General features: G+C 43.2%; 1 protein-coding gene across 1 annotated transcript; it reads left to right on the top strand.

Annotated features, from left to right (window-relative positions):
- The first annotated feature begins 7,952 nt into the window (after nucleotides 1–7,952).
- On the top strand, nucleotides 7,953–9,638 carry LOC132206016 (hemoglobin subunit alpha-like). The gene is made up of 3 exons (XM_059653896.1): nucleotides 7,953–8,111; nucleotides 8,640–8,838; nucleotides 9,296–9,638. Exons 1-3 carry the CDS (start codon nucleotides 8,008–8,010, stop codon nucleotides 9,419–9,421), a joined length of 429 nt encoding a protein of 142 aa, XP_059509879.1. The 5' UTR covers nucleotides 7,953–8,007; the 3' UTR covers nucleotides 9,422–9,638.
- The last annotated feature ends 15,639 nt before the right edge of the window (nucleotides 9,639–25,277 follow it).

Below are 25,277 nucleotides of genomic sequence, written 5' to 3'. Positions count from 1 at the left end.
CAACTCTGTTTTGCCTGAAACTATTAAGTATAAGTAAAAGTCAATGTTTCTGAGATATTTCCTTCGTTCTCTTTTGACGTTAGTCCTATTTGTTGAACTCAATGCATTATTAATTTTTAAATGGTTTAAATTATCTGCATCTCTGACAAATCAATCTCTGAGTTGACATCACTACAGGTCCTTCAGTAACCTTCAATTAAGTTTATATCACTATTCCTTACGTCCAAATTGCATCACCTCAAACTCTCCCCATTACTCTTCATCTTATCCATGAAGAGAGGCTGTCAATGCAAGTAAAAGTGGGAGAGATTAAAACACGCTGCTGATTTAAACTATCGCCAAATTTGAAATTATTTCAAAGATACTCAATTCAATTTCAAAATACCACATTCTCCGCACTCTGATTTGATTAGTTGAAAATTTGAATCAGCATCCCATGTTATTTTAGAGTAGAAACATTTAGTCCCTGAAATATAATCAAATGTTACAGCAAATTTTGCTTGATTCTTTGTGTACAAATTACAGTCAAGAAACACACTAAGTTACATGCCAGCAGATGTAATAATCATGCATTGTAAACTGTTCAGTGTTCAAAATTAAACCCTATCGTAAGTGTTAAAACGTGATGTGTGAAAGTGATTGATAAGGGAATTTGCTCAGATCATTTCCTCACAAGCCTGTGTACATCCAGTGACCATGAGCTGGCCTACACCTTAAAGTGTATGTTCATCACTTAGAACCTGATAAACCATGTCAGCTTCCACAGATACTCTATATCAGCCCAAGTCAGATGACTCAGCCGTAAATGTTGAGCTAAAATTTGCTGAATCATTGTACAGGATGATACCCATTCACCGTGCCTATCGAATAGGAGGTTGGACAGGATTCTGAACTGTTTGTTTCTGTTGGCAGCTATCGTTTCTGGAGAACTCAATTAGATATCCACCGTCCCACACCTTGTAAACCGACGGATAGACTGACACACCAAAAACATGCGATCCTCAGATAGTCTGTGAATCCTTGAGACCCCAAACTATTTCTTTGTTTTTTTTTAAAATGAACTTAAGCTTTCAAATTATGCAAAAAAATTTTATTGTTTGCCACATCATTTTTAACACTCTAAAATGTCCTAGTTTGGAATTTGCATAGCACAGTGGGATTAGACTTGAGTTTGAATTCAGGCTGGAACTCAGAAATAATTCAGTAATAGTAAGCCAACTTTCCTTAAACGGCAGATAGCAAGAATCATACAATAAAGTGATTGAGAGTAACATCTTCTTAATAACAGACACAATTAATAATGTCATTAAAAATTGTCAGGATATGGCTGATTTACTGAACAATTACACAGTAAAATATTAAGATATTAAAGTAGAGACTTCTAAACGGCTCTTGGATAGGCACATGGAGGATAGTAAAATGTAAGCTATGCAAGGTAGATTGATTTTAGTAAGATAATAGGTCGGCACAACATCATGGGCTGAAGGGCCTGTACTGTTCTATGTTTCTATGTAAATGTAAATACCAGATCTGTACGGAAAAATAAGCCTAAATTACAGAGAGGACTCACTGGTTTCGGTTTGAGTAAATATAAATGTGATGGAGAATTAAGTAATATTAAATGCAGACAATCATCAATCATTGGCGCTTTGATTCTGAAAATATTTTTTAAAAAGAGGAGGAAGTTGTTGAAGATTTTAAAAAAGTTTCTCAATTCAGAAATCGTCTTTATGAATTTTTCACGAAGTATTCTCTTCCAGTAGTCTCAAAGGGATACAGGTAGAAGAAGACTCCTTCCAGTTGTGGTGTTACATATTTTATTCTTTGCCTGCTTTATCCAAAAGCAGTTAGTTGCCTAGAATATAGGTGAAATACTGCTTTTCTGGAAATCTGGGTCTTTGTCTCTGTCAGAAATATGAAACAAAAACTTCGAACACCTTTCAGTTCTGAACAAAAGTCATACTAGACACCAGACACTAACTCTGTTTCTCACTCCACAGATACTGCCAGATCTAAAAGGATTCTCCAGCATTATCTGTGTTTGTCTGTAATGTAGCTCATTGGTGTATTCCACGATTTGGCTTTTCTTTAAAGAAGGATAACCTGCAGAAAACTTTTATCCCAAAATGTGATCCTCTGGAAAATGATAAATCAAAGTGGAGGTTTGTCAGATTTGACTAGCTTCAGTCAATTTTAACTTCATTTCAGACTAAATTTTGCTAATTGATGATTTCCTGATTTGACTCAACCTGATCAAGAGATCGTTGTGGCCATCTTTAATCTGTGTTTTGCCCTTTCAACAATGATTTTAGTCCAATGAAAGGATAATCATTAGACGACAGAAGTTAGAAAGTGATTTTTCATTTTTACTACAATCATAACAAAGCCTTTCATCAAAATCTTCCCAGCCATGAAAAACATGGGCTACAGTAAGAAATTTGGTAAATTCATATGAGATGTTGAGTTGGGCCTTTCTTGACATTGAGTCCAACAAGTCACATTTTCCATCAAAGTACAAAAGTAGAGACAAGCTTCTTGTTAGTGAGCAATGAGAGGCCTATTAATGCAATCATCACTCATTATCACTTTCATTACGGCCTAATGTCACCCCACTAATAGACAGGGTTCTATTACTTCCACCCACTGAGAACTCCCAAAATGGATATTTGAGTTGTTACCTGGCTTCTTCAGTTCGTTGCTTGTCCCTCTAGACTTTGATTTTAGACAAGTGGCACCATCACCAGGATTTATGACTATTTGGAAAAGCATAGCGTGATTAAAGGGAGCCAGCATGGCTTTGTGAGGGGCAGGTCATGCCTGACAAATCTTATTGAGTTCTTTGAGGAAGTCATGAGACAGGTTGACGAGGGTTGAGCAGTGGGTGTGGTATACATGGACTTCAGCAAGGTATTTGACAAGGTTCCCCATGGCAGGCTCATTCATAAAGTCAGGACGTATGGGATACAGGGTGATTTGGCTGTCTGGATTCAGAATTGGCTGGCTGACAGGAGGCAGAGAGTGGTTGTAGATGGTAAGTATTCTGCCTGGAGGTCAGTGCTGAGTGGTGTCTCGCAGGGCTCTGTTCTTGGGCCTCTGCTCTTTGTAGTTTTTATAAATGTCTTGGATGAGGAGGTTGAGGGGTGGGTTAGTATGTTTGCTGATGACACAAAGATTGGAGGTGCCGTTGATAGTACTGAGGGCTATTGCAGGCTTCAGCGAGACATTGACAGAATGCAAAGCTGGGCTGAGAAATGGCAGATGGAGTTCAACCTGAATAAATGCGAAGTGATGCATTTTAGAAGGTCAAACTTAAATGCTGAATGTAGGATTAAAGACAGGATTCTCAGTAGTGTGGAGGAACAGTGAGATCTTGGTGTTCAAGTGCATAGCTCCCTCAAAGTTGCCATCCAGGTGGATAGGGTTGTTAAGAAAGCACATGGTGTTTTAGCTTTCATTAACAGGGGGATCGAGTTTAAGAGCTGCGAGGTTATGTTGCAGCTCTACAAAACCCTGGTGAGACCACACTTGGAATATTGTGTCCAGTTCTGGTTGTCCTATTATAGGAAAGATGTGGAGGCTTTGGAGAGGGTGCAAAGGAGGTTTACCAGCATGCTGCCTGGACTGGAGGGCTTGTCTTATGAGGAGAGGTTGACTGAGCTCGGACTTTTCTCTCTGGAGAGAAGGAAGAAGAGAGGTGACCTGATTGAGGTGTACAAGGTAATGAGAGGCATTGATAGAGTCGATAGCCAGAGATTTTTCCCCAGGGCAGGATTGACTGCCACGAGGGGTCATAGTTTTAAGGTGTTAGGAGGAAGGTATAGAGGAGATGTCACGGGGAGATTCTTCACCCAGAGAGTTGTGAGCGCATGGAATAGTTTGCCAGTGGTAGTCGTGGAAGCGGAGTCATTAGTGAAATTTAAGCAACCGCTAGACATGCACATGGACAGCAGTGAATTGAGGCAAATGTAGGTTAGGTTATTTTATCTTTGGATTAGGATTATTCCACGGCACAACATCGTGGGCCAAAGGGCCTGTACTGTGCTGTACTTTTCTATGTTCTATATTCTATCTCAAGGGCGCAGCCTGCAAGCAATGGCTGAACATACCCATGCCCATGGCCACTAACGTCTGATAGGTATCAACCACAATGCATCCTCATGGCGCATCTCCAATCCACTTCTGCGAGTTTCCTGCATTTTGGAGCATGCCAGTACTTTTCCCTGAAATGCTGCTACAAGGAGGTATCATGCACAGGCAAAAAGCAACCAGCTCACAGGCTGGACCTGGTGGCAAAACTGAGATACTGACTTGCTCACTGTCTTTGGACTCTGTCGCTTTGCACCTATCTGTGTGCTCACAGCATAATTGTCTGGGATTGCATTTTCATGCTTTGTCACTTTAACTGCACCTTTAAGACACATGGTATTTCTGACTTGTCTTGTACATGCGTGTGCGTGTGCGCGGACACCCACGCACACATGTGCGCACACATACACACACACACACACACACACGCACACGCACACGCACACGCACACACACATACAAAGCCTACACAAGGGAATAAGGCAACCACAGTTACGTAGGGGAATTTAGGACAGCATCAAAAATTATTCCAGGTGGCAAAGACTCCCCTCTTTTGCATTTTTAATTGCCTTACATTGTTTTGTAAAACTTGAGTATTATTTCAGTCGGGGAATATTGCAGAAATCTGCAGCACAGAGGGCATTGGAAGTCCTCATCTGGTAATAGGGAGGGCAAATTAAATATTTGTCTTTGTTTCAAATGGAATGGAACAGAAAAGTGGGGAGGTTTCACCAAAGCAATAGTAGGTACTAGTCAGACCACAGTTGGAATACTGTAAACAATATTACTCCTCTTATCTGAAGAAAGCTTATCAGGCACTGGGGGCAGCCCAAAGAGGTTTCATTAAGCTGATGCCAGGTATTGGGGGACTGTCTTATGAGGAGAGGCTGGGTGGATTGAGCCTGTACACATTGTGGTTTAGAAGAATAAGAGGTAACCTTATTGATTCACAATAAAAGAGCTAAGAGGCGTGACAGGAAAGCTCGACATGATGCAGAGAGGTTGCTTCTGTTTGTGGAAGAGTCTAGGACCAGAGGGCATGATCTCAGAAAATTTAAGACAGAGATGAGGAGTAATCTGTTCCCTCAGGGGGTAAGGAGTATGCAGGATTCTTCACCACAACAGGCTCTCAAGGCTGGGTTGTTAAGTATATTCCAGGCATATAGATGGATTTTTAATCAATGAGGGAGCCGAACGTGATGGAGGAAAGGCAGAAGAGCAGAGTTGAGAATTAAGAGATCAGCTGTGAGTTCAATAAGTAATTTGCACCAAAACAGCACAAAGAGAATATTTTAGAAGCAATGATAATTCTGAGATTAAACAGGGTCTGCCAAAGTAAAAGCTGTCAAAAATTAAAGCTGCTAGAAGGTGTTTGGAGTACTCTTGGTCTACTAAGTCTGACCAGACCTCTTCAGGTAAAGTCACTATAGTCCCATTTTATCATCTGAGAGATAACTGGAGGTGATTTGACCTGAAGGTCATCACTCCTCAGGTCTAGTACTGTTAGAAATTTCCAGATTTCTATGAGATTCCCCCATCATTCTTCTAAACTCCAGAAAATACAATGAAAATCTCCTTATACTTTAGTCCTGTCATCTTAGAAGTCAACATGGTAAACCTTTGCTGCACTCTGTCTATAACAAGGCCATCCTTCCTCAGATAATGAGACCAAAACTACACACAATATTCTGGGTATGATCTCACCAATGTTCTGTGTAATTGCAACAAGAAATCCTAGTTTCTGTACTTGAATAGTCTCGCTAATGAAGGCCAACTTACATTTGCTTTCTTTGCTGCCTTCTGCACCCACAGTAACTGGTGCATGAGAATAGCCCAGGTCTCATTGAAATTTCCTCTGTCTCAATTTACAGCCATTCAAATCATAATCTACCTTCTTATTTTGCTACTAAAGTGGGTAACCTCACAGTTATGCACATTATGCTATATCTGCCATGCATTTGCCCCCTCACTCAGCCTGTCCAAATCACACTGTAACGCCTCTGTATCGTCTTCACAGCTCATCTTCCCAACCAGCTTTGAATCATCTGCAAATTTTCAGATGTGTTTAGTTCCTCCATCCAAATCATTAACATATATGTGAATAGCTGGGGTCCTCGTGCTAATCCCAGCCGTAGCCCACTCGACACAAAAAGTAGAAATTGCTGGAAAGGTCTCAGCAAGTCTGGAAGCTTCTGTGCAGAGAAAGCAGAATTAATGTTTTGAGTCCAGTCATTCTTCTTCAGAACTGATTCCAGCCAGGACAAAGTTAGTATCAAGGCTGAAGATCGGGTGGCGAGAGTGGGGGGGAGTAAATGACCATCCCAGACTGCTTTACCATGGCACTGACTGCAAAGAAACCCTTCCTAGAGTGCCTCACTGTGATGCCATCTGCCAGGGCACTTTTCCCAGACTGGGTCAAACTGTACAAATTGTACAATTAAGTACATTTGTAATGCTAAACCCAATTCCTGACCATTACTCATAAGCAGTCGAGCATAATGCAAAGAAATATCACGCTACATTGTCTGCCTTGGGCAAGGCCAGGGGCCAAAACAAAAGCATTCGAATCTGTTTCCATCAGCCAAGGGTTAAGTTTTCAGCTTTTTTGCAAACATAAGTTGGAGCCACACACGTACAAAGGCAGGCTAAAAGTTGAGGAGCTTCACTATCAACAGATGCAGCCTATCTTGTGGGAAATAAAGATGATGCCGGGAAAGAAAATGGGAAACAGCAAATAAAAGTGGACACATGGACAGAGATGTGTTGGAAGTTGTAACGTTTTCTTCAAAACTTAGAGATTTAAGCGACATGAGAGTGGCTTTTGACCTTCTCCTTGGGCTCTGCTATGTATGCAGGAAACAAACAACAGTTACCTGACTCCAGAAATCCTCTTATCAATTTGTCAAACTGTACTACATCAGTTATTGATAGATCACTGTTCTCCAACAACCACAACCATCATCCTTTGTACCTTGTATGACTCCAACCAGTGGAGAGTTTGCTCATTTATTACCATTCATTAGACTTTTGCATGGGCTCACTGGTGCCACACTCAGTCAAATGCTATCTTAACATCAACGTCAGTCACTCTCACCTCACCTCTGGAATTCCGCTCTTTGCCCACGTTTAAGTTAAGGCTGTAATGAGGGCAAAAGCTGGGAGGCCCTGGTGGAAACCAAACTGATCATCAGGAAGCAGGTTATTGCTGAGCAGGTGATTCTGAATTGAATTGTTGATGATACTTTTCAATCACCTTCCATTAACACAGGTACACTGGAGCAAAATATAATAACACAGTATTTAAAATTTGACCTAAATATTAAAAAACAATAATAAATTTTAGTCCCGAGAAAAGATATGTACATACATGCAAAGAGAGGAGTCATTTGTCTCTTTAATTAGAACCAATTGGTGATATTTTCAACCAATAATTATGATTCTGACAAGTGTCACCATAAATAATGAGGACATCACTGAAAGACTGGCTGAGGAATAACATATCGGGTGAAGATTATTAAAATATTTGGACAATGAGTAAAAAGCCAATGTGTCCTGTAATTCTATAAATGCTAGCTGTCTGTTTGTAAATTCAAACATTTCAACTATCCAAAAACATTTTGAAATGAAATGTGCAGAATGTCTAGTTTGATATCATTTCTCCAACATGGCTTATCTTTGTCCACAGATGCAAAATAAACAGATGATTGGCTTTTCACTTCATGGCATCGCTTATCATTGCAATTGCAATAAATACAAGAGGATTAGTATAGAGATCAGTAACCAATCAGACAAATGGAAAGAGGAGGGCGGGTCATGAAGATATGGGCGGGTCATGAAGATATACAATAAAAAGAGACAAAATCTGTCAGCAAAAAGCTCAAAATTGTTCAGTCAACTCAAAGAGCTTCCAGAGCAACAACAATGGCTTGTGAACTATTCAGCCAGGACGAGAAGAAGGTTATAGAGGAGTTTGGCCAATTGCTCAAGAGTAATGCACAAAATTATGGTGCGGAATCTTTGTCCAGGTAATTTAATCACAGTTACATTCTAAGCAAAGTACATTGATAAAGGGAATCTGTGATGCTGAATTTAAAGGTAAAAGCAAACATTGCTGGAGAAGCTGAGCAGCTCCGGCAGCATCTGCAGAGAGAAGAGTAGAGTCAACATTTTGTGTCTAATGACACTTTATCTGAAGAAGAGTCCAACTGGACTCAAAATATTAACTCTGCTTTCTCTCCACAGATGTATCAGACCAACTGAGTTTCTCCAACAATTCCTGTTTTCGTTTCGGATCTGCAGGTCTTTGTTTTATATTATTCTGAATTTAAAGACAATGAAAATGAGACAGTGGAATTTTCTGCATTGAACCACTGTGTGATCTCAAACAAATGGAAAACTTTGAATTCCAATCATCTGACATGTAACCTCCAGTTATTTTTGTGTTCCAGGGTAAACTTCTGACATCAGAATCTGAATAATGAAGTTGGGTTGGGGATTAATGGCTTATCAAAAATGTGAGCGTGGTTTTATTTAATTTATCTCTGTTCTTGTAGGCTGTTTATGACTAATCCTGGAAGCAAGACTTACTTTGACTACAGTGACTTTAGCATGCCAAACCTGAAAGGCCATGGGGAAAAGGTCATGAATGCATTGGCCAAAGCAGCAGACAATGTGGATAATCTGAAGGGGTCACTCTGCGACCTTGCTGCTCTCCATGGGAAAACACTTCTGGTGGACCCTCAAAACTTCCCGGTAGGTGTCTCTGCTGGAATATTTCTGGTGTCCCCTGCACTCAGATGCTCAGCACAGCGACTGGACGTCTATGCTGCTTCTTTGAAAGGACAGCAAAATGAAACCTGAGATAACACAGGGCGGAGCTGAGAGGAACACAGCAGACCAAGCCTCCAGCTCCACCCTGTGTTATCCCTGACTCCAGCATCTGCAGTTTTTACTAGCTCAATGAAAACCAAGCTGTGCACAGAACAGAGGTTCTGATAATGCCATTTTGAGACTGTGCACATCATCAGGATCAGGAGAATGAGTTCAAATCTCCCCTGTCCCTGAGAGCTGACCAAACACATTAATTAAAAATTGGCTGGGCTCACACCAGGTCCTGCTGTGTTTCTCCGTTTGATTTTGTTGTTGTTTCACATTGAGAGAATGCTGTTTTTGAAATCTATTTTCAAAAGTGTATTTCTTTTGGTCACAGATCTTCTCTAGATGTATCCAAGTGACCTTGGCCAATAACCTGAGCAGTTTCCCTCCTGGACACCAACTTGCCATCGACAAATTCCTTAAGGCTGTTTACCAGAATCTGAGCTCTAAGTACCGTTGAAAATGCACTGAAGAGCATTTCAGTGGAAAGCAGCTCGAAGCTCATTCTCCACACTCCTCTCTGCCCAGTTTGCTCAAACTACATGCCAATGAATCCTTTCTCATCATGAACAGTCTGCATCTTTCTGTAGCCTGCGCACTTCAAAATTGATTGTAATTGTTAAACTGCTTCAAGTGAAATTATTCCTGAGACACAATAAACATTTGCTTTCACCAATGCTGCACCGTCTACTGTCCATGATTTACCTACCCACTTCATTTCAGGCTCAACACTGGTGGAAATAAGTTTAAAACAACCTGCAGGGTGCGTGAGGCAACACAAAACAGTGTCAACAAATTTACACTCTCCATGACAATTATTGGAAAAAATACATTGTCATTTCGTTGCAGCAATTTCAAAGCCGTTGTATGATGGCCTTCATGAACAATTGCAAATAAATCTGATTGTTAGCTGGGTTTCTTCCATTTCAGAACTAAGGGTCTGTACTATCTTCTACATGTCCACTATTTCCACTTACATTTTCTTTTTGAACTCAGAACATATCTCCCCTTTACCAGGCAATAACTTCTTTTCTTGGAAATGGGTTAAAATCGGTAGGGTTTTTATACAAATCTTATAGCTCATTTTACATTAGCATTTCCTGTCAGGACAGTGGATTCTAAACTAATGCTTATCTATCTGTACAAGTAACATTGACTACAAAGATGTCGGATTGTTAAAAATCAAATGAGTTTATGACAACAACAGCCAGATTTGCACTTAGACAGTACCTTCAGAATTAATAAAACATTTAAAGATTTTACCACGAGATACTGCAAAGACAAAATTGCATCGAGTCATGTGGGAAATATTAGGCAGACCAAACATTTAACCAAGACCATAGTTTTAGAGCATATCTTAACAGAGGAAAGTGAGCCAAAGAGGCAGACTGTCAGAGAGAGGGTATCCCTGAGCTGAGGACAGAGGCAGAGTGTTTGTGGGAAAAGACACAAACCACTTGTTAGATACGCAGGGAGCATGGAATTTGAGATGCTTAACATCAGGTAAATATTGAAGGAGTTTACACTGAGAGAGTATTCTCCCTGGTTGGGAAATCTAGAAAAAGGTGACTCAGTGCCAGGATTAGAGATCTATTATTTAGGACTGAGATGAGGAGAAATTTCTTCACAGGATGGTTTGTGATTCTTTAGGAATATCTACTCAGAGGGGACAATGTTCCATCAGAAAAGATACATAAAACTGAGAAAGGCACATCTTTGATCCCTCCAGGAATCAGACAAAATGGGGAGTCAGCTAATGAGTGGAGTTGAAGAGCAAAAGCAGCCCTGATCTTATTCACAGATGGAGCAGGCATGGTGGGCGGAATGGCCAATGTTTGGTCTTTTTCTGAGGTTGAGGGGTTCCTAAACTATAAGGTGTAGCTTTAAGGTGCGAGGGAAAGATTAAAGAGGAAGCTAAGGGGCAACCATTTCATGCAGAATGTGGTGCAAATGCAGAATGAGCAGATAGAGGAACTAGTGGAGATTGGTACCATTACAACATTTAAAAGGTGCCTGGGTAAATGGATACGAGGCATTTCGGGTGATATGGGCCAAATGTTGGCAAATGGGTCTCGATCAGTTTAGGATATCTGGCCAGCATGGACAAGTTGGACCAAAGGCCTATTTCTGTACCGTATGACTTCTATGAGTCGAAGTGGAGCCAGGGTTCCCAATAGTGGAGCTCCAGATGTAAAATAAGAGAGATTGCAGATATCATGAAGAATTGTGGATCTGCAGAGCTAAGATAGATCGATAGCTATGTGCTGAAACCAGGTGGCATTTGAAAGCAAGGATGAGACCTTTTAGCTGGGAGCCAATGAAGATCAACGAAGGTGGAAATGGGACTTCCAGAAAGTAAAAATGCAAGCAGCACCTGAGATACACTGATGGAAAAATTTGTGAGGGCTGTGAGGTCTCGGTGGAACAGTCAGGGCTATATTTGTTAAAAAATTAAACCAGGGTGTCCGTAGCCAATTACCAGAGATGGGTGATATTAATCAGGATATATTACAGGTTAGAAAAAGGCAGTCGTATAGTCTCACTTCTCACTCAACAAGCCACCACAAGTCAGATAATATTGGGCTGGGGGATCTGTCCGGGGACAATTGGAAATGATGGCGATGCTGCACTGAAAACACATGATACTGTAAAGGCTATCAGCCCTGATGATCGTACTCAAGGCTTGTCCTGCAGAGTGAGCTGCATCCCTGGAGAGAGAGATAATGGGAACTGCAGATGCTGGAGAATCCAAGATAACAAAGTGTGAAGCCTGATGAACACAGCAGGCCAAGCAGCATCTTACAAGCATAAAAGCTGATGTTTCGGGCTTAGACCCTGCATCAGAAAAGGGCCTGATTAAGGGTCAAGGCCCGACATGTCAGCTTTTGAGCTCCTATGATGCTGTTTGGCCTGCTGTGTTCATCCACTCGGAGGAAGCACTGAGGATGGCAAGAGTGGGTGGAGGATTTCAATGTCCATTACAAACAGTGGCTCAGCAGCACTGTGTTTGGAGCTGGTAGGGTGCTAAAGGACATCAGTGCAAGACTGACTCTGCAGCAGGTGATGAAGGAACAAATAAGAGTGAAAAACACAAGAGTACCATAGATAGAGTCAAGAGACAAGATCAGTTCCCCAGGGAAGGGGTGTCAAAAACTAGACAGCAAAGGTTTGATATGAGAAGAGAAAGATTTAAAAGACTCTTAAGCAGCAACTTTTCAAGCAGATCGTGGTACTTGTATGGAATGAGCTCCCAGAGGAGGTGGTGGAGGCTGGTACAATTGCAACATTTAAAAGGCATCTGGATGGTTATCTGCAAAGGAAGGGCCAAATGCTGGCAAATAGGACAACATTAATTTCAGATATCAGATGAGTGTGGATGAGTTGGATTGAAGGGCCTGTTTCCATGCTGGACATCTTGTTGACTCTATGATCTCTTCCTCACCAATCTGCCAACTGCAGATACATCTGTCCATGTCAGTATCAGTAAGAGTGATCATTGCACAGTCCTTGTAGAGACAAAGTTCTGTCTTCACACTGAGAATACTCTCCATCATGTTGTGTGGTACTATCTCTGTGCTAAATGGGACCAACTTCAAACAGATCTAGCAACTCAAGGGCACCCATAAGGCATTATGTGCCATCAACAGCAGTGGAATGGTTCTCCAACACAACCTGTAATCTCATGGCCTGGCATATCGCCACTCAACCATTACCATCAGGCCAGGGCATCAACATTGGTTCAATGGAGAATGCAGGAGGGCATGCCATGAACAGCACCAGGAATACTTAAAACAAAGGCGTCAACCTGGTGAAGCCACCAAACAGGGCTATTTACATGCCAAACAACATAAACAGCAAGTGATAGGCAGAGCTAAGTGATCCCACGAACAACCGATCAAATCCAACCTCTGCAGCCCTGCAACATTCAGTCGTGAGTGATGTTGGACGAGTAAACAACTCACTGGAATGCAACAATTCCACAAATAATGCAATCCTCAATAATGCAGGAGTCCAACACATCTGTGCGAAAACAAGGCCAAATCACTTGCAACAATCTTCCGCCAGAAGTGCTGAGTGGATGATCCATCTCGGTCTCCTCCAGCTCCCCACAGCAGCACAGAAACCAGACTTCAGCCAATTCGATTCACTCCATGTGATACCAAGAAATGTTTGGAGGCACTGGGCACTGAAAAGGCTATGTGCCCTGCCAACAATTAGGACTTAGTGCTGAATACTTGCACTCCAGAACTTGCCACTCCATTAGCCAAGCTGTTCCCGTACAGCTACAACACTAGCGTCCAACCGACACTGTGGAACATTGTCCAGACTATCCTGACACAAAAGGGAGCCAGTAACACACTGGTAAAATCACTGAACAGCTAATCCAGAACCGTTGGTTGACATTCTCGGACATGAGAACAAACACCACCATGGCAGATGGTGAATTATGTATTCACTTATTATCTGGAATAAAAAGCTGGCTCAATGCCAACTGTGAATGACTGCCAACTGTCTTCAATCTCATCAGGGCCAAGAACATCCTTTAGGGAAAGAAATATGTCCTTCTTGCCTGGCCTGGCCCACATGTGAGTCCAGGCACATACCAATGTTGTTGACTGTTAATTGCCCTCTTGGCTATTTAGAAAGTGCAATAAATGCTGGTCTAGCCTGTGAGGTCCTTATCCCATAAATGAATTCGAGAAGACAAGGAAACATCCGAGCCAGTCAATTACTATCCCATCGGACTAATCTCGAACATCAGTACAGTGATGGAAGGTGTCAGTAACAGTGCTATCAAGCAGCACCTGCTTAGCAATAACGTGCTTAGTGATGCCAGGGCCACACAGCTCCTGACCTCATTACAGCCTTGTTCAAACATGGACAAAAGAGCTGAATACCAGAGGCAAGGTGAGGCAAGAGAGACAGTCTTGACATCAAGGCCACATTTAATCAAGTGAGATATCGAGGGGCCTGAGAAATGCTGGAATTTACGGGTATCGGGGGAAACTCTCTGCTCAACTCTCATCCTTGGCACATGGGAAGATGGTTGTGATTGTTGGAGGTCAGTCAGCTCAGTTCCAGGACTTCTCTGTTGGAATTCCTCAGCGGGGCGAGGGGGTGCGGTGGCTTTAGCTGCTTCATCAATGACCTTCACTCCATCATGAGGTCAGAAGTGAGGGTGTTCACTGATGACTGAACAATGTTTAGCACCTACTCCTCAGATCCTGTAGCAGTCTATGTTCAAATGCCACAAGACCTGAACAATACACAGGTCTTTGACTCAGAAGCAGCAAGCTCCAACTAAACTGCACTAATGCCAGGCAATGACAATCTCCAGTCAGAGACGATCGAAACACCACCCCTTGATATTCAAAGGCATTACCATCAATGAATTCCCCATTATCAATATCCTGGTGGGGTGGTTACAATGGCTAGAAATTCAATTGGATTTGCCAAATTAATACAATGGCTAACAAAGCAAGACAGTGCAAGGATTATTGTAGTGAGGAATACACCTGCTGATTCCACAAAGACTGTCCACCAATAAATTGTAAATTGATTTGAAATTTCTCCTTAACAGAGGACATAGAAGTAGAATTAGGCCATTCAACCCCGCAAGGCTCCTTCCCCATTTAATAAGGTTGGGACTGATCTGATTGTAGTCTCAACTCCACGATCTGGTCTGTTCCCAAGAATTCATAACTCTCCGGTCTTACAGACATTTATTTAACTCAGCCATGAATAACTTCAACAAATCACTGTGTTCTGAGGATGAGTATTCTAGAGATTGTTGACACCTTTGGTCAAAGACAAAAAAGCATCTCCAAATTGAATTGGCTAAAGAGAGATATCTTTGTCCCAAGCATTAGCTAGAGAAACTGAGGGGTGGGAAAAGGAACCCACTATTGTTTTGTCTGGGAGACCCCTCTTTTTATTTCTGGTTGCACATAGAAAGCATTAGATCAGGTGAACAGGGTTCCGTGCGTAAAAGAAATTAACATTAATTTTTCAGGAAAATGATTTTAGCAGCTGCCAAGTGGCCTTGTTACTGTCATGAAACTAAAACACTGCGGATGCTGGAAACCTGAAACAAAATCAGAAATTGGCTGGAGAAATTCAGCAGGTCTGGCAGCATCTTTGGACAGAGAGTCCAGTAACCCTTCTTCACAGCCTGTTACTGTTCCCCTTTAGCTACCTCCAACTGAGCGGAATTGTCAAACTTGAGCAGTACTGATCACAAACCTCACCGACTGAAGTTGTGAGAATATTTTCTCTTTAAAAAGCCAAAATTGGATGTATTTTTTACTTCTGCAGGAGTGTTTGTCACCTCAGAGAGAGAAGGAGCACTGAAACAGTAACTCTGGCAAACGGTTCTAGCAATTTGCACCAAAGATGTGTGTAAAATATTTGAAGTTAAGAACGTACTATCGCAGCCAGCTCCAGGAAAGTAATCAACATTCACTCTCAATCTTGGGTGGATCATGGTGTTTGCAGAGACAAGATAGTGGCCCAAGGCGTGAAAAGCTGTCTGTTTGAGCCGATCTCAAAATTAATGTTTTTTCAGCAAAGTTCAATAATTATTGACTTCAGCTTGACATAACAAATATCGTGCAAATATGTTGAAATGAAATTTGTAGTAAAATCAAATACAGAGAATGGTATTCACTGCAATTGAAGCAAAGGTAGCCAATGAGTAATACCAGTAATGTGGTTGAAAGTCAAATGTTTAGTTTACACAAGAATAGTGAAGAATAATTTCTATTCGATATAAGAATTGATCAGAACATCCACAAATGTCTCTGAGCATTTTATAACCTTTCCTCCAGTCGTGAAATGCCTGTAATAAGTCAGTGTAAGATGGAATCCTTTCATTGCTGACTATCCTATTGGGCCTTGTTGCTGGATCTATATCATACGTTGGTCTTGATGCAAAGCATAAGACGCAATGTTGTTAGAATTAATGAACGTATAAACACACAGGATCAGCAGAAGCCTAGCTTGTCCATTGAGTGTGCCTGACAATGTTACAGTGAATCTGAGTGGCAGAAACCCCACTGCCAGTGGCAATCTTTGGAATGTCTCCTGAACCATGTTTAAACAACCAGGAAAACAACTGCGGAGTTGGAAGATTGGTGCAGTGTTGACTTCCTGCAAGAAGAATCCATCTATTCCCACATCCCTGCCATTTCACCTATTCGCTAATTACCCTTCAAGTATTTATCAGATTTCCGTTCAAAGCCACAACTGAATATGTGTCAACAATTCGCTTGGCTCACCCATCTGTAAAAGGGATTGTTTCTCATATCACCTTTGGATCTTTTGCTAGTCACCATTTATTAGTATCCCCTGGTTTTAGTTTCTTCCCCCTCACTCTTTACAATACTTCAATCTTTTCAGCCCTCGGCAAGTTTTGAAATTGAATCCTGTACAAATGGGTTAAAGTTTGTACATGGAAAGCAGTGGTGTAAGCCCAGGGAATCCAGGATTAGTTAACAGTTCAAAACAGCATACTGTGGATGCAAGTGACCCGAAATAGAAAGCGTTGTGAAGAAACTCGACAGAACTGGCAGCTCTTGGGGGGAAAGAGAAACAGAGTTAACATGTTTAATCCAGGCACAGATCTCAATAAAAGAAAATCATAAAACAACCCACTCGACTCACCATTGTAGATTTAGAGAAACAGTAAAGTTACACTTTAAAACGAACCACTTAATTGCACACCTGCTGCAATCTCCCCCAACCCACACCACCCCCACCTCAGGCACAGGTTTTCTCCACGGTCAGCTGTGAATTTTGCTGTTCGTTTACTTTTCTTAGAACGATCTCCCATATCCAAAGGTATTTAAAACTAAACAGCAAATGCAGCAGCTGTGCAGATTCACTGCTGGGTCAGCGTAAATCTCTTCCTCTGTTTGAATCACTTCCTATTTCGCGGCTGCTGTTGTCTTGCTACATCCTTTTTAAAATGTCATTGTTTTGACCTTTTCTTCCCCAAAGTTCTGAAACAATGAGACAGCTCATTGAACAGCAATTACTTCTCCTAGAATTTTAGGAAACCTGCTCCAACGTTGAAGATACTTCAAAAAAGTAGCAGCTCCGACAGCCACAACGTTTTCCCCTCCTCCATCTTGGATTACCCAGAATCCCTATTGGAATACTGTGTGCAATTCAGGAAAGATGTTGTGAAATGTGCAAGGATTCACAGATTTCGGAATGTTTGACCTCTAGGGCGAGGCTGATTAGGTCATGATCCCGGAGCATTGGAGGCCGAGGGGCAACCTTATAGAAGTTTACAAAATCATGAGGGCCATGAATAGCCTAAATAGACAGGGTCTTTTCACAGGGATGGGGGTGTCCAAATCTAGAGGGCATAGGTTTAAGGCCAGAGGGGAAAGATTTAAAAGGGAGCTAAGGGGCACCTTCTTCGTGCAGAGGTTAGTGCGTGTAGTCACTGAGTTGCCAGAGGAGGTGCTGGAGGCTGGTACAATTATAACATTTAAAAGGTACCTGGATGGGTACATGAATAAGAAGGATTCAGAGGGATAGGAGCCAAATGCTGGCAAATGGAGCTAGATTTATTTTAGATGTCTGGTCAGCATTGACAAGTTGAATGGAAGGTTCTGTTTCTGTGTTGCACAGCTCTACGGCTCTAATACAAGTGTCTTAACAACTCTATGGAAGTGGACAGTCCGAGCAAATGATAGCTGTAACAGTGTTGACAGGTGGCTTCGTCATATAGATGGAAAGGCTACTCTGAGCAAAACACAAAGAGGACTGATCTTGATGCTAAACAAGTGTTAATGATAGCTTTGCGACAGTGAAAAATAGTTTGGTTTTGTTCAGAGCAAACCCAAATGAACAAATGGCAGAAGGGGAAGGAGAATCCATAGTTTTACATTCAGTAATTGTCATAATGTGTCCATTGGCTTTGTTGATATTCTGTGTACGTGTACAATATGTCTTTGTTCATGCTCACGAATATCGCATAGACTTTATTGTCATGTGCACTCGAATGAATGCCATAAAAAGTCTGTAATGTCGATGTTTGGCGCAATCTTAGGTACAGGGTACCTAGGTACAGATACTTTAAGTGCCGTTACAGAATTGAAACAGTAAAAGAAAGACTATCAGGGGAATACAGAGTTTAAACATCCAGAATGATAATAAAATGTATCTTAAAAGTACTCTCAAATTATAGTCCTTTCTCATTGAGTCCATGATTACCAGTCTTTGGAACACAGGGCCTTGTTGCACCCAGGCACCAGCCTCTGTCCCTGACTTGCCTCCAGAAGTCATGCCTCCCGGCTGGATCTGTTCTGACCCCACTCGGCTGCAACCCAGCTCTTAGCTCAAACCGCGCGCGCCAGTCGAAACTCACTTCTGGGACAGAGCCCACACTTGCACTGCTCCCGGTGCGACTCGCTCCTGGGACTTGTATCCCGCGCCGGGCTGCATTGTATATTTCCTTCAGGTCGGGTACTTGAAGAAGTTAACAGTTGGGGTGGTGGGTGGAGGAAAGCTGCAGGGCAAGGAAGCATTGAAAGGAAAAGGAGCTTGCAAGTAGAGGAGGTCTGGTTGAAGAGCAGGCTTAATCAGGAGGAGTAGGAGGACTATCTATACACCCCTAGACATTGGAAAGCTGCAGGAAAATGTATTTTCCTACCTATCTTGGTGTCATCTCTGAATTTATCTGCCATGGATTTGCACCTGTTAAACTAGAGAGCACTGCAGATGTAACAAAATATATCCTGCCAACGAGAACCTGCCGACTTTCTGTGTTCTGCCGGCTTCAATCCATGCTTGCATATTACCCCATTTACTATGAGGGGAAGTATTTTCTGCAATGCCTGTTGATTTGCCGCTCTATCAAATGTCTTCTGGAAACACAAATACAGTACATACATACATATACACATAGCCCTCTACCCACATATCGCATGCTACTTCCTCAGAGCTCCTGTAGACTTATCGATCATGATTTCCCTTTAACAAAACCATGTTGACTCTTGGCATTACATTGAATTTCTTCCACATTTAGTTAATCTCTACTAGAACATGTTCGGCATTGAGAAGCTATAATCTTTTACGAATTGATTCCAACACATTCCCAATGACAGATAGCAAGCCTGCAACTGGCCTGTAGTTTCGTGTATTTTGCTGACCTCCCTTCCTCAGTAGGCTGTCCATATTTGCTACTCTCCCATTCAAACAACTTGTCCTGATTCTGGTGATTTTTGGAAAGTGACAGCAATGCATACATTAACTCAAAAGCCACCTTTTTTGAACACACTACAATATGGTTCATCAGAACCTGAAGATTTGTCAGCCTGCATCTCCATCCCTTTGCACTCTGCTACTTCCATCGTGATTCTAATCTTGCTAAGAACCTGTCGCTGTTCCAACTCCTGATTTACAACTTTGAGTGGAATGAGTTTTATATCCTCTGCAGTGAAGACTGAAGCAAAATGTTTGTTTATTTCATTCACTATTTCCTTGTTTGTAACAATTACCTCCTCATTCTCGCTGTCCAGAAGACACCATGTTTGATCTTATTGTTTCACTTGGCTTACTGTTGTGAAAATGCTTGCAGTCAGATTTTACTTTCCTCTTTAGTTTTTTCTCCAACTCTAATTTCTTCCACATTTATTCGTTCTCTACCCGAACATGTTCGGCAACAATTTGCTCACTGATGTTCAGTTAAGAGGTGTCATTACAGTCTTGATCTTAACACGGAGAAAGAGCTGAGCTCCAGAGATGAACTGAGATTGACTGTTCTTGACATCAATGCAGCATTTGGCCAAACGGGACCTCAAGGTGTTGCAGAGAAGCTGCACATAGCTGCATACGCTCCTGAGGATGGTGCCTTCAGCTCAATCATATTCAGTTGCTTCATCAATGATCTTCCTTCCTCAGAAGGTTCAAAGCATTATTCACTGCTGATTACACAACGTCCAACGCCATTCACAACTCCTCAGATATGGAGTCGTTTTTATCCAAATGCAGCAAAACTGAGGCAACTTTAGTTTGCGATGACAACTGGCTGGTGACAGGTGTCAGACAATAACTGTTGCCATCAAGAGGGAATCTCGGCAGGACTCCTTAATGTTCAAGGACATTACAATCACTGAAATCCCCACCATCAACATCTTGGGACTGCTGGCTCAGGAGGCAGTACATGAGCTCAGTGGTGAGCACTGCTGACTTGCAATGCCAGAGATCTGGGTTTGATTCGACCCTCGAGTGATAGCCTGTGTGGAGTTTGCACATTCTCCGTATGTCTTTGTGAGTTTGCTATTGGTGCTCTGGTTTCATCCTCCAGACCACCTACAGCGGCAGGTCAGAGGCAAAAATGTCTGCAGTGAGTAACACACACTAGGCACCTCAAGGACTGTCCAACATTTACAAACAGTAATATGATGGAACACAGTCCCCTTGCTTGGAATGAAGGTACCACCATTGAAACTCAAGAATTTTGGCATCATCCAGGGCAACGCAGCCAGTTTGTTCGACATTCAGTCTCTCCCATTAACATTCAATCCCCTGATCACAATGCACAATGGCAGAAATGTGTACCTTCTACAAACCTTCCTCAAAAGACTTTGACAAATCATCAACCATTTTCAACAGGGACAAAGGCAGCAGCTGTACCACTGTCTGACCATTTACCTCCAAAGCAAGGGCAAGGGGATTCTGAAATAAATAGGGAGAGAGGGGGAGGCGGATAGAAGATGGATAGTGGAGAAGATAGGTGGAGAGGAGACAGACAGGTCAAAGAGGCGGGGATAGAGTCAGTAAAGGTGAGAGTAGGTGGGGAGCGAGGGAAGAGATAGGCCAGTCCAGGGAGGACAGACAGGACAAGGAGGCAGGATGAGGTTAGTAGGTAGGAAATGGGGGTGTGGCTTGAAGTGGGAGGAGGGGGTAGGTGGGAGGAAGGACAGATTAGAGGAGTGGGGACAAGCTGGGCTGGTTTTAGGATGCAGTGGGGGAGGGAAGATTTTGAAGCTTGTAAAGTCCACATTGATACCATTGGGCTGCAGGTTTCCCAAGCGGAATATGAGGTGCTGTTCCTGCAACCTTCGGGTAGCATCGTTGTGGCACTGCAGGAGGCCCAAAATAGACATGTCGTCTGAGGAATGGGAGGGGGAGTTGAAATGGTTTGCAACTGGGAGGTGCGGTTGTTCAGTGCAAACCGAGCGGAGATGTTCTGCAAAGCGATCCCCAAGCCTCTGCTTGGTTTCCCCGATGTAGAGGAGGCCACAACGGATGCAGTATGCCACATTAGCAGATGTGCAGGTAAACATCTGTTTGATGAGGAAAGACTTCTTGGGGCCTGGGATGGTGGTGAGAGGGGAGGTGCTGGGTCATGTTTAGCACAGGCAGCACGGTGTCTCAGTGGTTAGCACAGCAGCCTCACAGCACCAGGGACACGGGTTTGATTCCTTCCTCAGCTGGCTGTCTGTGTGGAGTTTGCACACTCTCCCCTTGTTGGTGCTGGTTTCCTCCAAGTGCTCCAGTTTCCTCCCACAGTCCAAAGATGTGCAGTCTGGGTGGATTGGCCGTGCTAAAATGCCCATAGTGTTCAGGGGTATGTGGGTGATGTGGGGATGGGTCTGGGTGGGATGCTTCAAGGAGCAGCGTGGACCTGTTGGGCTAAAGGGCATGTACCCACACTTTACGGAATCTAATCAAATCTAATCACTTCCTGCAGTTGCAGGGGAATGTGGTGGGGCTGGAGGGAAGTGTGGAGCGGACATGGGAGACCCACAGAGAGTGGTCCCTCCAGAAAGCAGATAAGGATGGGGAGGAGAAAAAGCCTTTGGTGGTGGGGTTAGATTGCAGATGGTAGAAGTGTTGGAGTATGATGCATTGGATCCGGAGGTCGGTGAGATGGTATGTGAGGATGAGGGGGATTCTGTGTTGGTTGTTATTGCGGGGAGGGGGAGTGAGGGATGAGTTGCGGGATATGCGGGAGACAAAGTCAAGGGCATTTTCGACCACTGAGGAGGGAAGTTGCGGTCCTTGAAAAACGAGGACATCCGAGTTATCCCGGAGTGGAATGCCTCAGCCTGGGAGCAGATGAGGCAGAGGCGAAAGAATTCGGAATTGAGGATGGCATTTTTGCAGGAACGTGGGTGCGAGGAAGTGTATTCTCGGTAACTGTGGGAAACGGTGGGCTTGAAATGGATATCAGTTTCTGGGTGGTTGCCCGAGATGGAGACAGAGAGGTCCAGGAAGGAGAGAGAGATGTCAGAGATAATCCAGGGGAACTTCAGGTTGGGGTGGAAGGTGTCGGTGAAGTGGATGAACTGCTCGAGCTCCTTGTGGCAGCATGAGGCGAACCGATACAGTCATCAATGTAACGGAGGAAGAGGTTGGGTTTAGGGCCAGTGCAGGTGCGGAAGAGGGTTTGTTTCGGGTAACCTACAAGGGTTTGTTTTGGGTAACCTACAAAGAGGCAGGCATAGCTTGGGCCCATGCGGGTACCCATGGCACCCCCTTTGTCTGTAGGAAGTGGGAGGAATTGAAGGAGAAGTTGTTGAGGGTGTGGACGAGCTCGGCTCGGCGGATGAGTGTGTCAGTGGAGGGGGACTGGCCAGGCCTGCGGTTCAGGAAGAAGTGCAAGGCCTTTAGGGCATCTGCATGGGGAATGCAGGTGTGTAGGGACTGGACGTCCATTCCAGAGGCAGGTTTCAATGTGGGGAAAGGTTCAAACTCTGATAACCATGGAGTAGACAGTTCCTCCAAACCTGTTCGAATGTTGTGTCCTGCTTCTTATTCCCTTATATCTGTAATTCTGTGATCAACGCCGAATCCACCTTCCACTTGTGTTCTGTCAGTGAATGGATTTCAATGAGCCTGATATGTATTGACAGCAGAGGGAAGGTGAGGACGTTCCTGCGGTGTGCACAGGATTCTTTTCTGGCCCATTCTGTGAAATGCTCAACATAGAAAGAATTGCTATTGGATCTTGTAGCTGCGATTAATGTTGAGTTGTTGGAGAAGTAGCGAGAGGGAAAATTCCTGGTACGAGTGAGCATAATATTCCAGAAAATTGTATTTGCTTGTTCAAAAATAAATGTTCAGAGAATAACAAAAAGTTGAATTTGAGATGTTTAAAATGTATTCTTTGGACAATTTAGGCTGGGACAGGACTTGCTGCCCATCCCGAACTGTCCCTGAGAAGGTGGTCATGAGCCGTCTTCATAGACCGCTGCATTCCATGTCGTGTCGGTACGCCCACAATACTATTAGGGTGCCTTAACCTTTTCTTATTCCCTTCAGTCTGTACATTTATATTGTACACATTGTTCTTAAACCATGCTGGTCTCTTAATAGATGCGGTTTGTTGGTTCAGTTGGCAGGACTTCTGGTTTGCAAAGCAGAATGGTGTCAAAAGTGAGTTCAACTCCTGCACTGGCTGAGGTGACTCTTAAGGTCATGCCTTCTCAGCCTGACCCCCTAACTAAGGTGGGGTCACCCTCAGAATAAACTTACCAACAGCTTCCTTCTAGTGGGACTGTGGTGACATTTCCTTTACCTCAACGGCACATGCACATGTTACAGCCTTTGCCAATTCATCTGGGTGATGGTGTTTCCCCAGGGAGTGTTGTTCTTGTGTCACTTCTTGTGGCATTGATTGCCACAGTTGCTCTATTTCTGTTGTTGAGGTTGCTGTGCATTCCAGGTCTGATGGTTGACCTGTGACCTGTGTTGGCGGTGAATTCACTTCTTCCTGGTCAGCCAACTGCAGCTGTGGGAAGTCCCTGCAGTTGGGTGTCCATACCGTTGATTGTGAGGTACATCTTCCACCACATATCGTCGGGGTGATAATGTCTCTACACATGAGTCAAGTTGCCACTTGTTCTCGTTTCGTTTGAGAACATTGAAGATTTGCAGCTAGACTGGCCTTTGAATGACCATCCCTGGCTACTCTCAAGAAGATGGAGATCTGCTTCCTTCTTGATCTGCTGTCGTCAATTTTCACTTGCCATGAGCAGTGGAGTTCAAGGATTTTGACTCTGACTCTGAAGGAAGGGTGATGCATTTCCAAGTTTGGATGGTGAGTGGCTTCATTGGGAGTTACATGTGCTCATATTCCTGAGTATCTGCTGCCTTTGCCCTTCAGGATGGAAGAAGTGACCCTGCGTTTGGAACGTGCTGGTGGAGGAGCCTTGGTGATTTTTTGTCATGTGCCTTGTAAATAGTACACATTGTTGCTGTTGAGCATCAGTAGTACAGGGAATGAAGTTTGTCGATGTGATGCCAATCAAATAGGGTGCCATTGAATGTCAAGTGGTGATGGCTTGATTCCATCTTGCTGCAAGTGGTCATTGCCTGGTACTTGAAGAGCATGAATAATATTTGCCCCTTTTCAGCCCTCATGTCGATATTGCCCAGGTTTTTCTGCATTTGAACACAGACTGTTTCAGTGTTTGAGGAATTGGGAATGATGTTGAATATTGTAAAATCAATGCAAACATTGATAGTTCTGACCTTACAATGGAGGGAAGGTCATTAATGAGGCTTCTGATGATGGTTGTACCTCGGACACTACCTTGAAGGCTTTTTGCAGAGATGTGCTGGAGTTGAAATGACTGACTTCCACCAAACCAATGCCATCTGCCTATGCTCCAGTACTGACTGTAAGTAAGCGCAGACATTTCCCTTGACTCTCATTGAATCCAATTTTTCTAGGACCCCTTGCTGCCATGCTTAAACAAATTCAGCCTTAATGTGAAGCGTAGTCACTGCCAGCTCAGCTCTAGAGTTCTTATTTCCATGTTTGCATCAACGCGGTAATGAGGTCAGGGGATGTATGGCCATGGCAGAACCCAAACTGAAAGTCATTCGGCAGTCATTGCTGAGTACATACTTCTTGATAGCACTATTGATGGCCCCTTCCATCACTTTGATGATCATCAAGAGTTGACTGTTGATGTAGCATTTATTCGGATTAGGTCTGTCCTGCTTTTTTGTGGATAGGACAGCGTTGTAACTGGCGTGCCCTGGACCACAGCAATGTCTTGACATAGATATGTTCTTGGCAGGTAAGGGGATCAACGATTGTGGGGAGAAGACAGGGCAATGGAATTGAGAAACATATCAAACATGATCAAATGGTATCAGAGATAATGGGAACTGCAGATGCTGGAGAATTCCAAGATAACAAAATGTGAGGCTGGATGAACACAGCAGGCCAAGCAGGTCTCTGATGAAGGGGCTAGGCCCGAAACGTCAGCTTTCGTGCTCCTGAGATGCTGCTTGGCCTGCTGTGTTCATCCAGCCTCACATTTTGTTATCTATGATCAAATGGT

Source organism: Stegostoma tigrinum, chromosome 23, assembly GCF_030684315.1.
Source record: "Stegostoma tigrinum isolate sSteTig4 chromosome 23, sSteTig4.hap1, whole genome shotgun sequence".
Classification (NCBI taxonomy): domain Eukaryota; kingdom Metazoa; phylum Chordata; class Chondrichthyes; order Orectolobiformes; family Stegostomatidae; genus Stegostoma; species Stegostoma tigrinum.
This window is presented reverse-complemented; position numbering and strand designations above follow the sequence as displayed.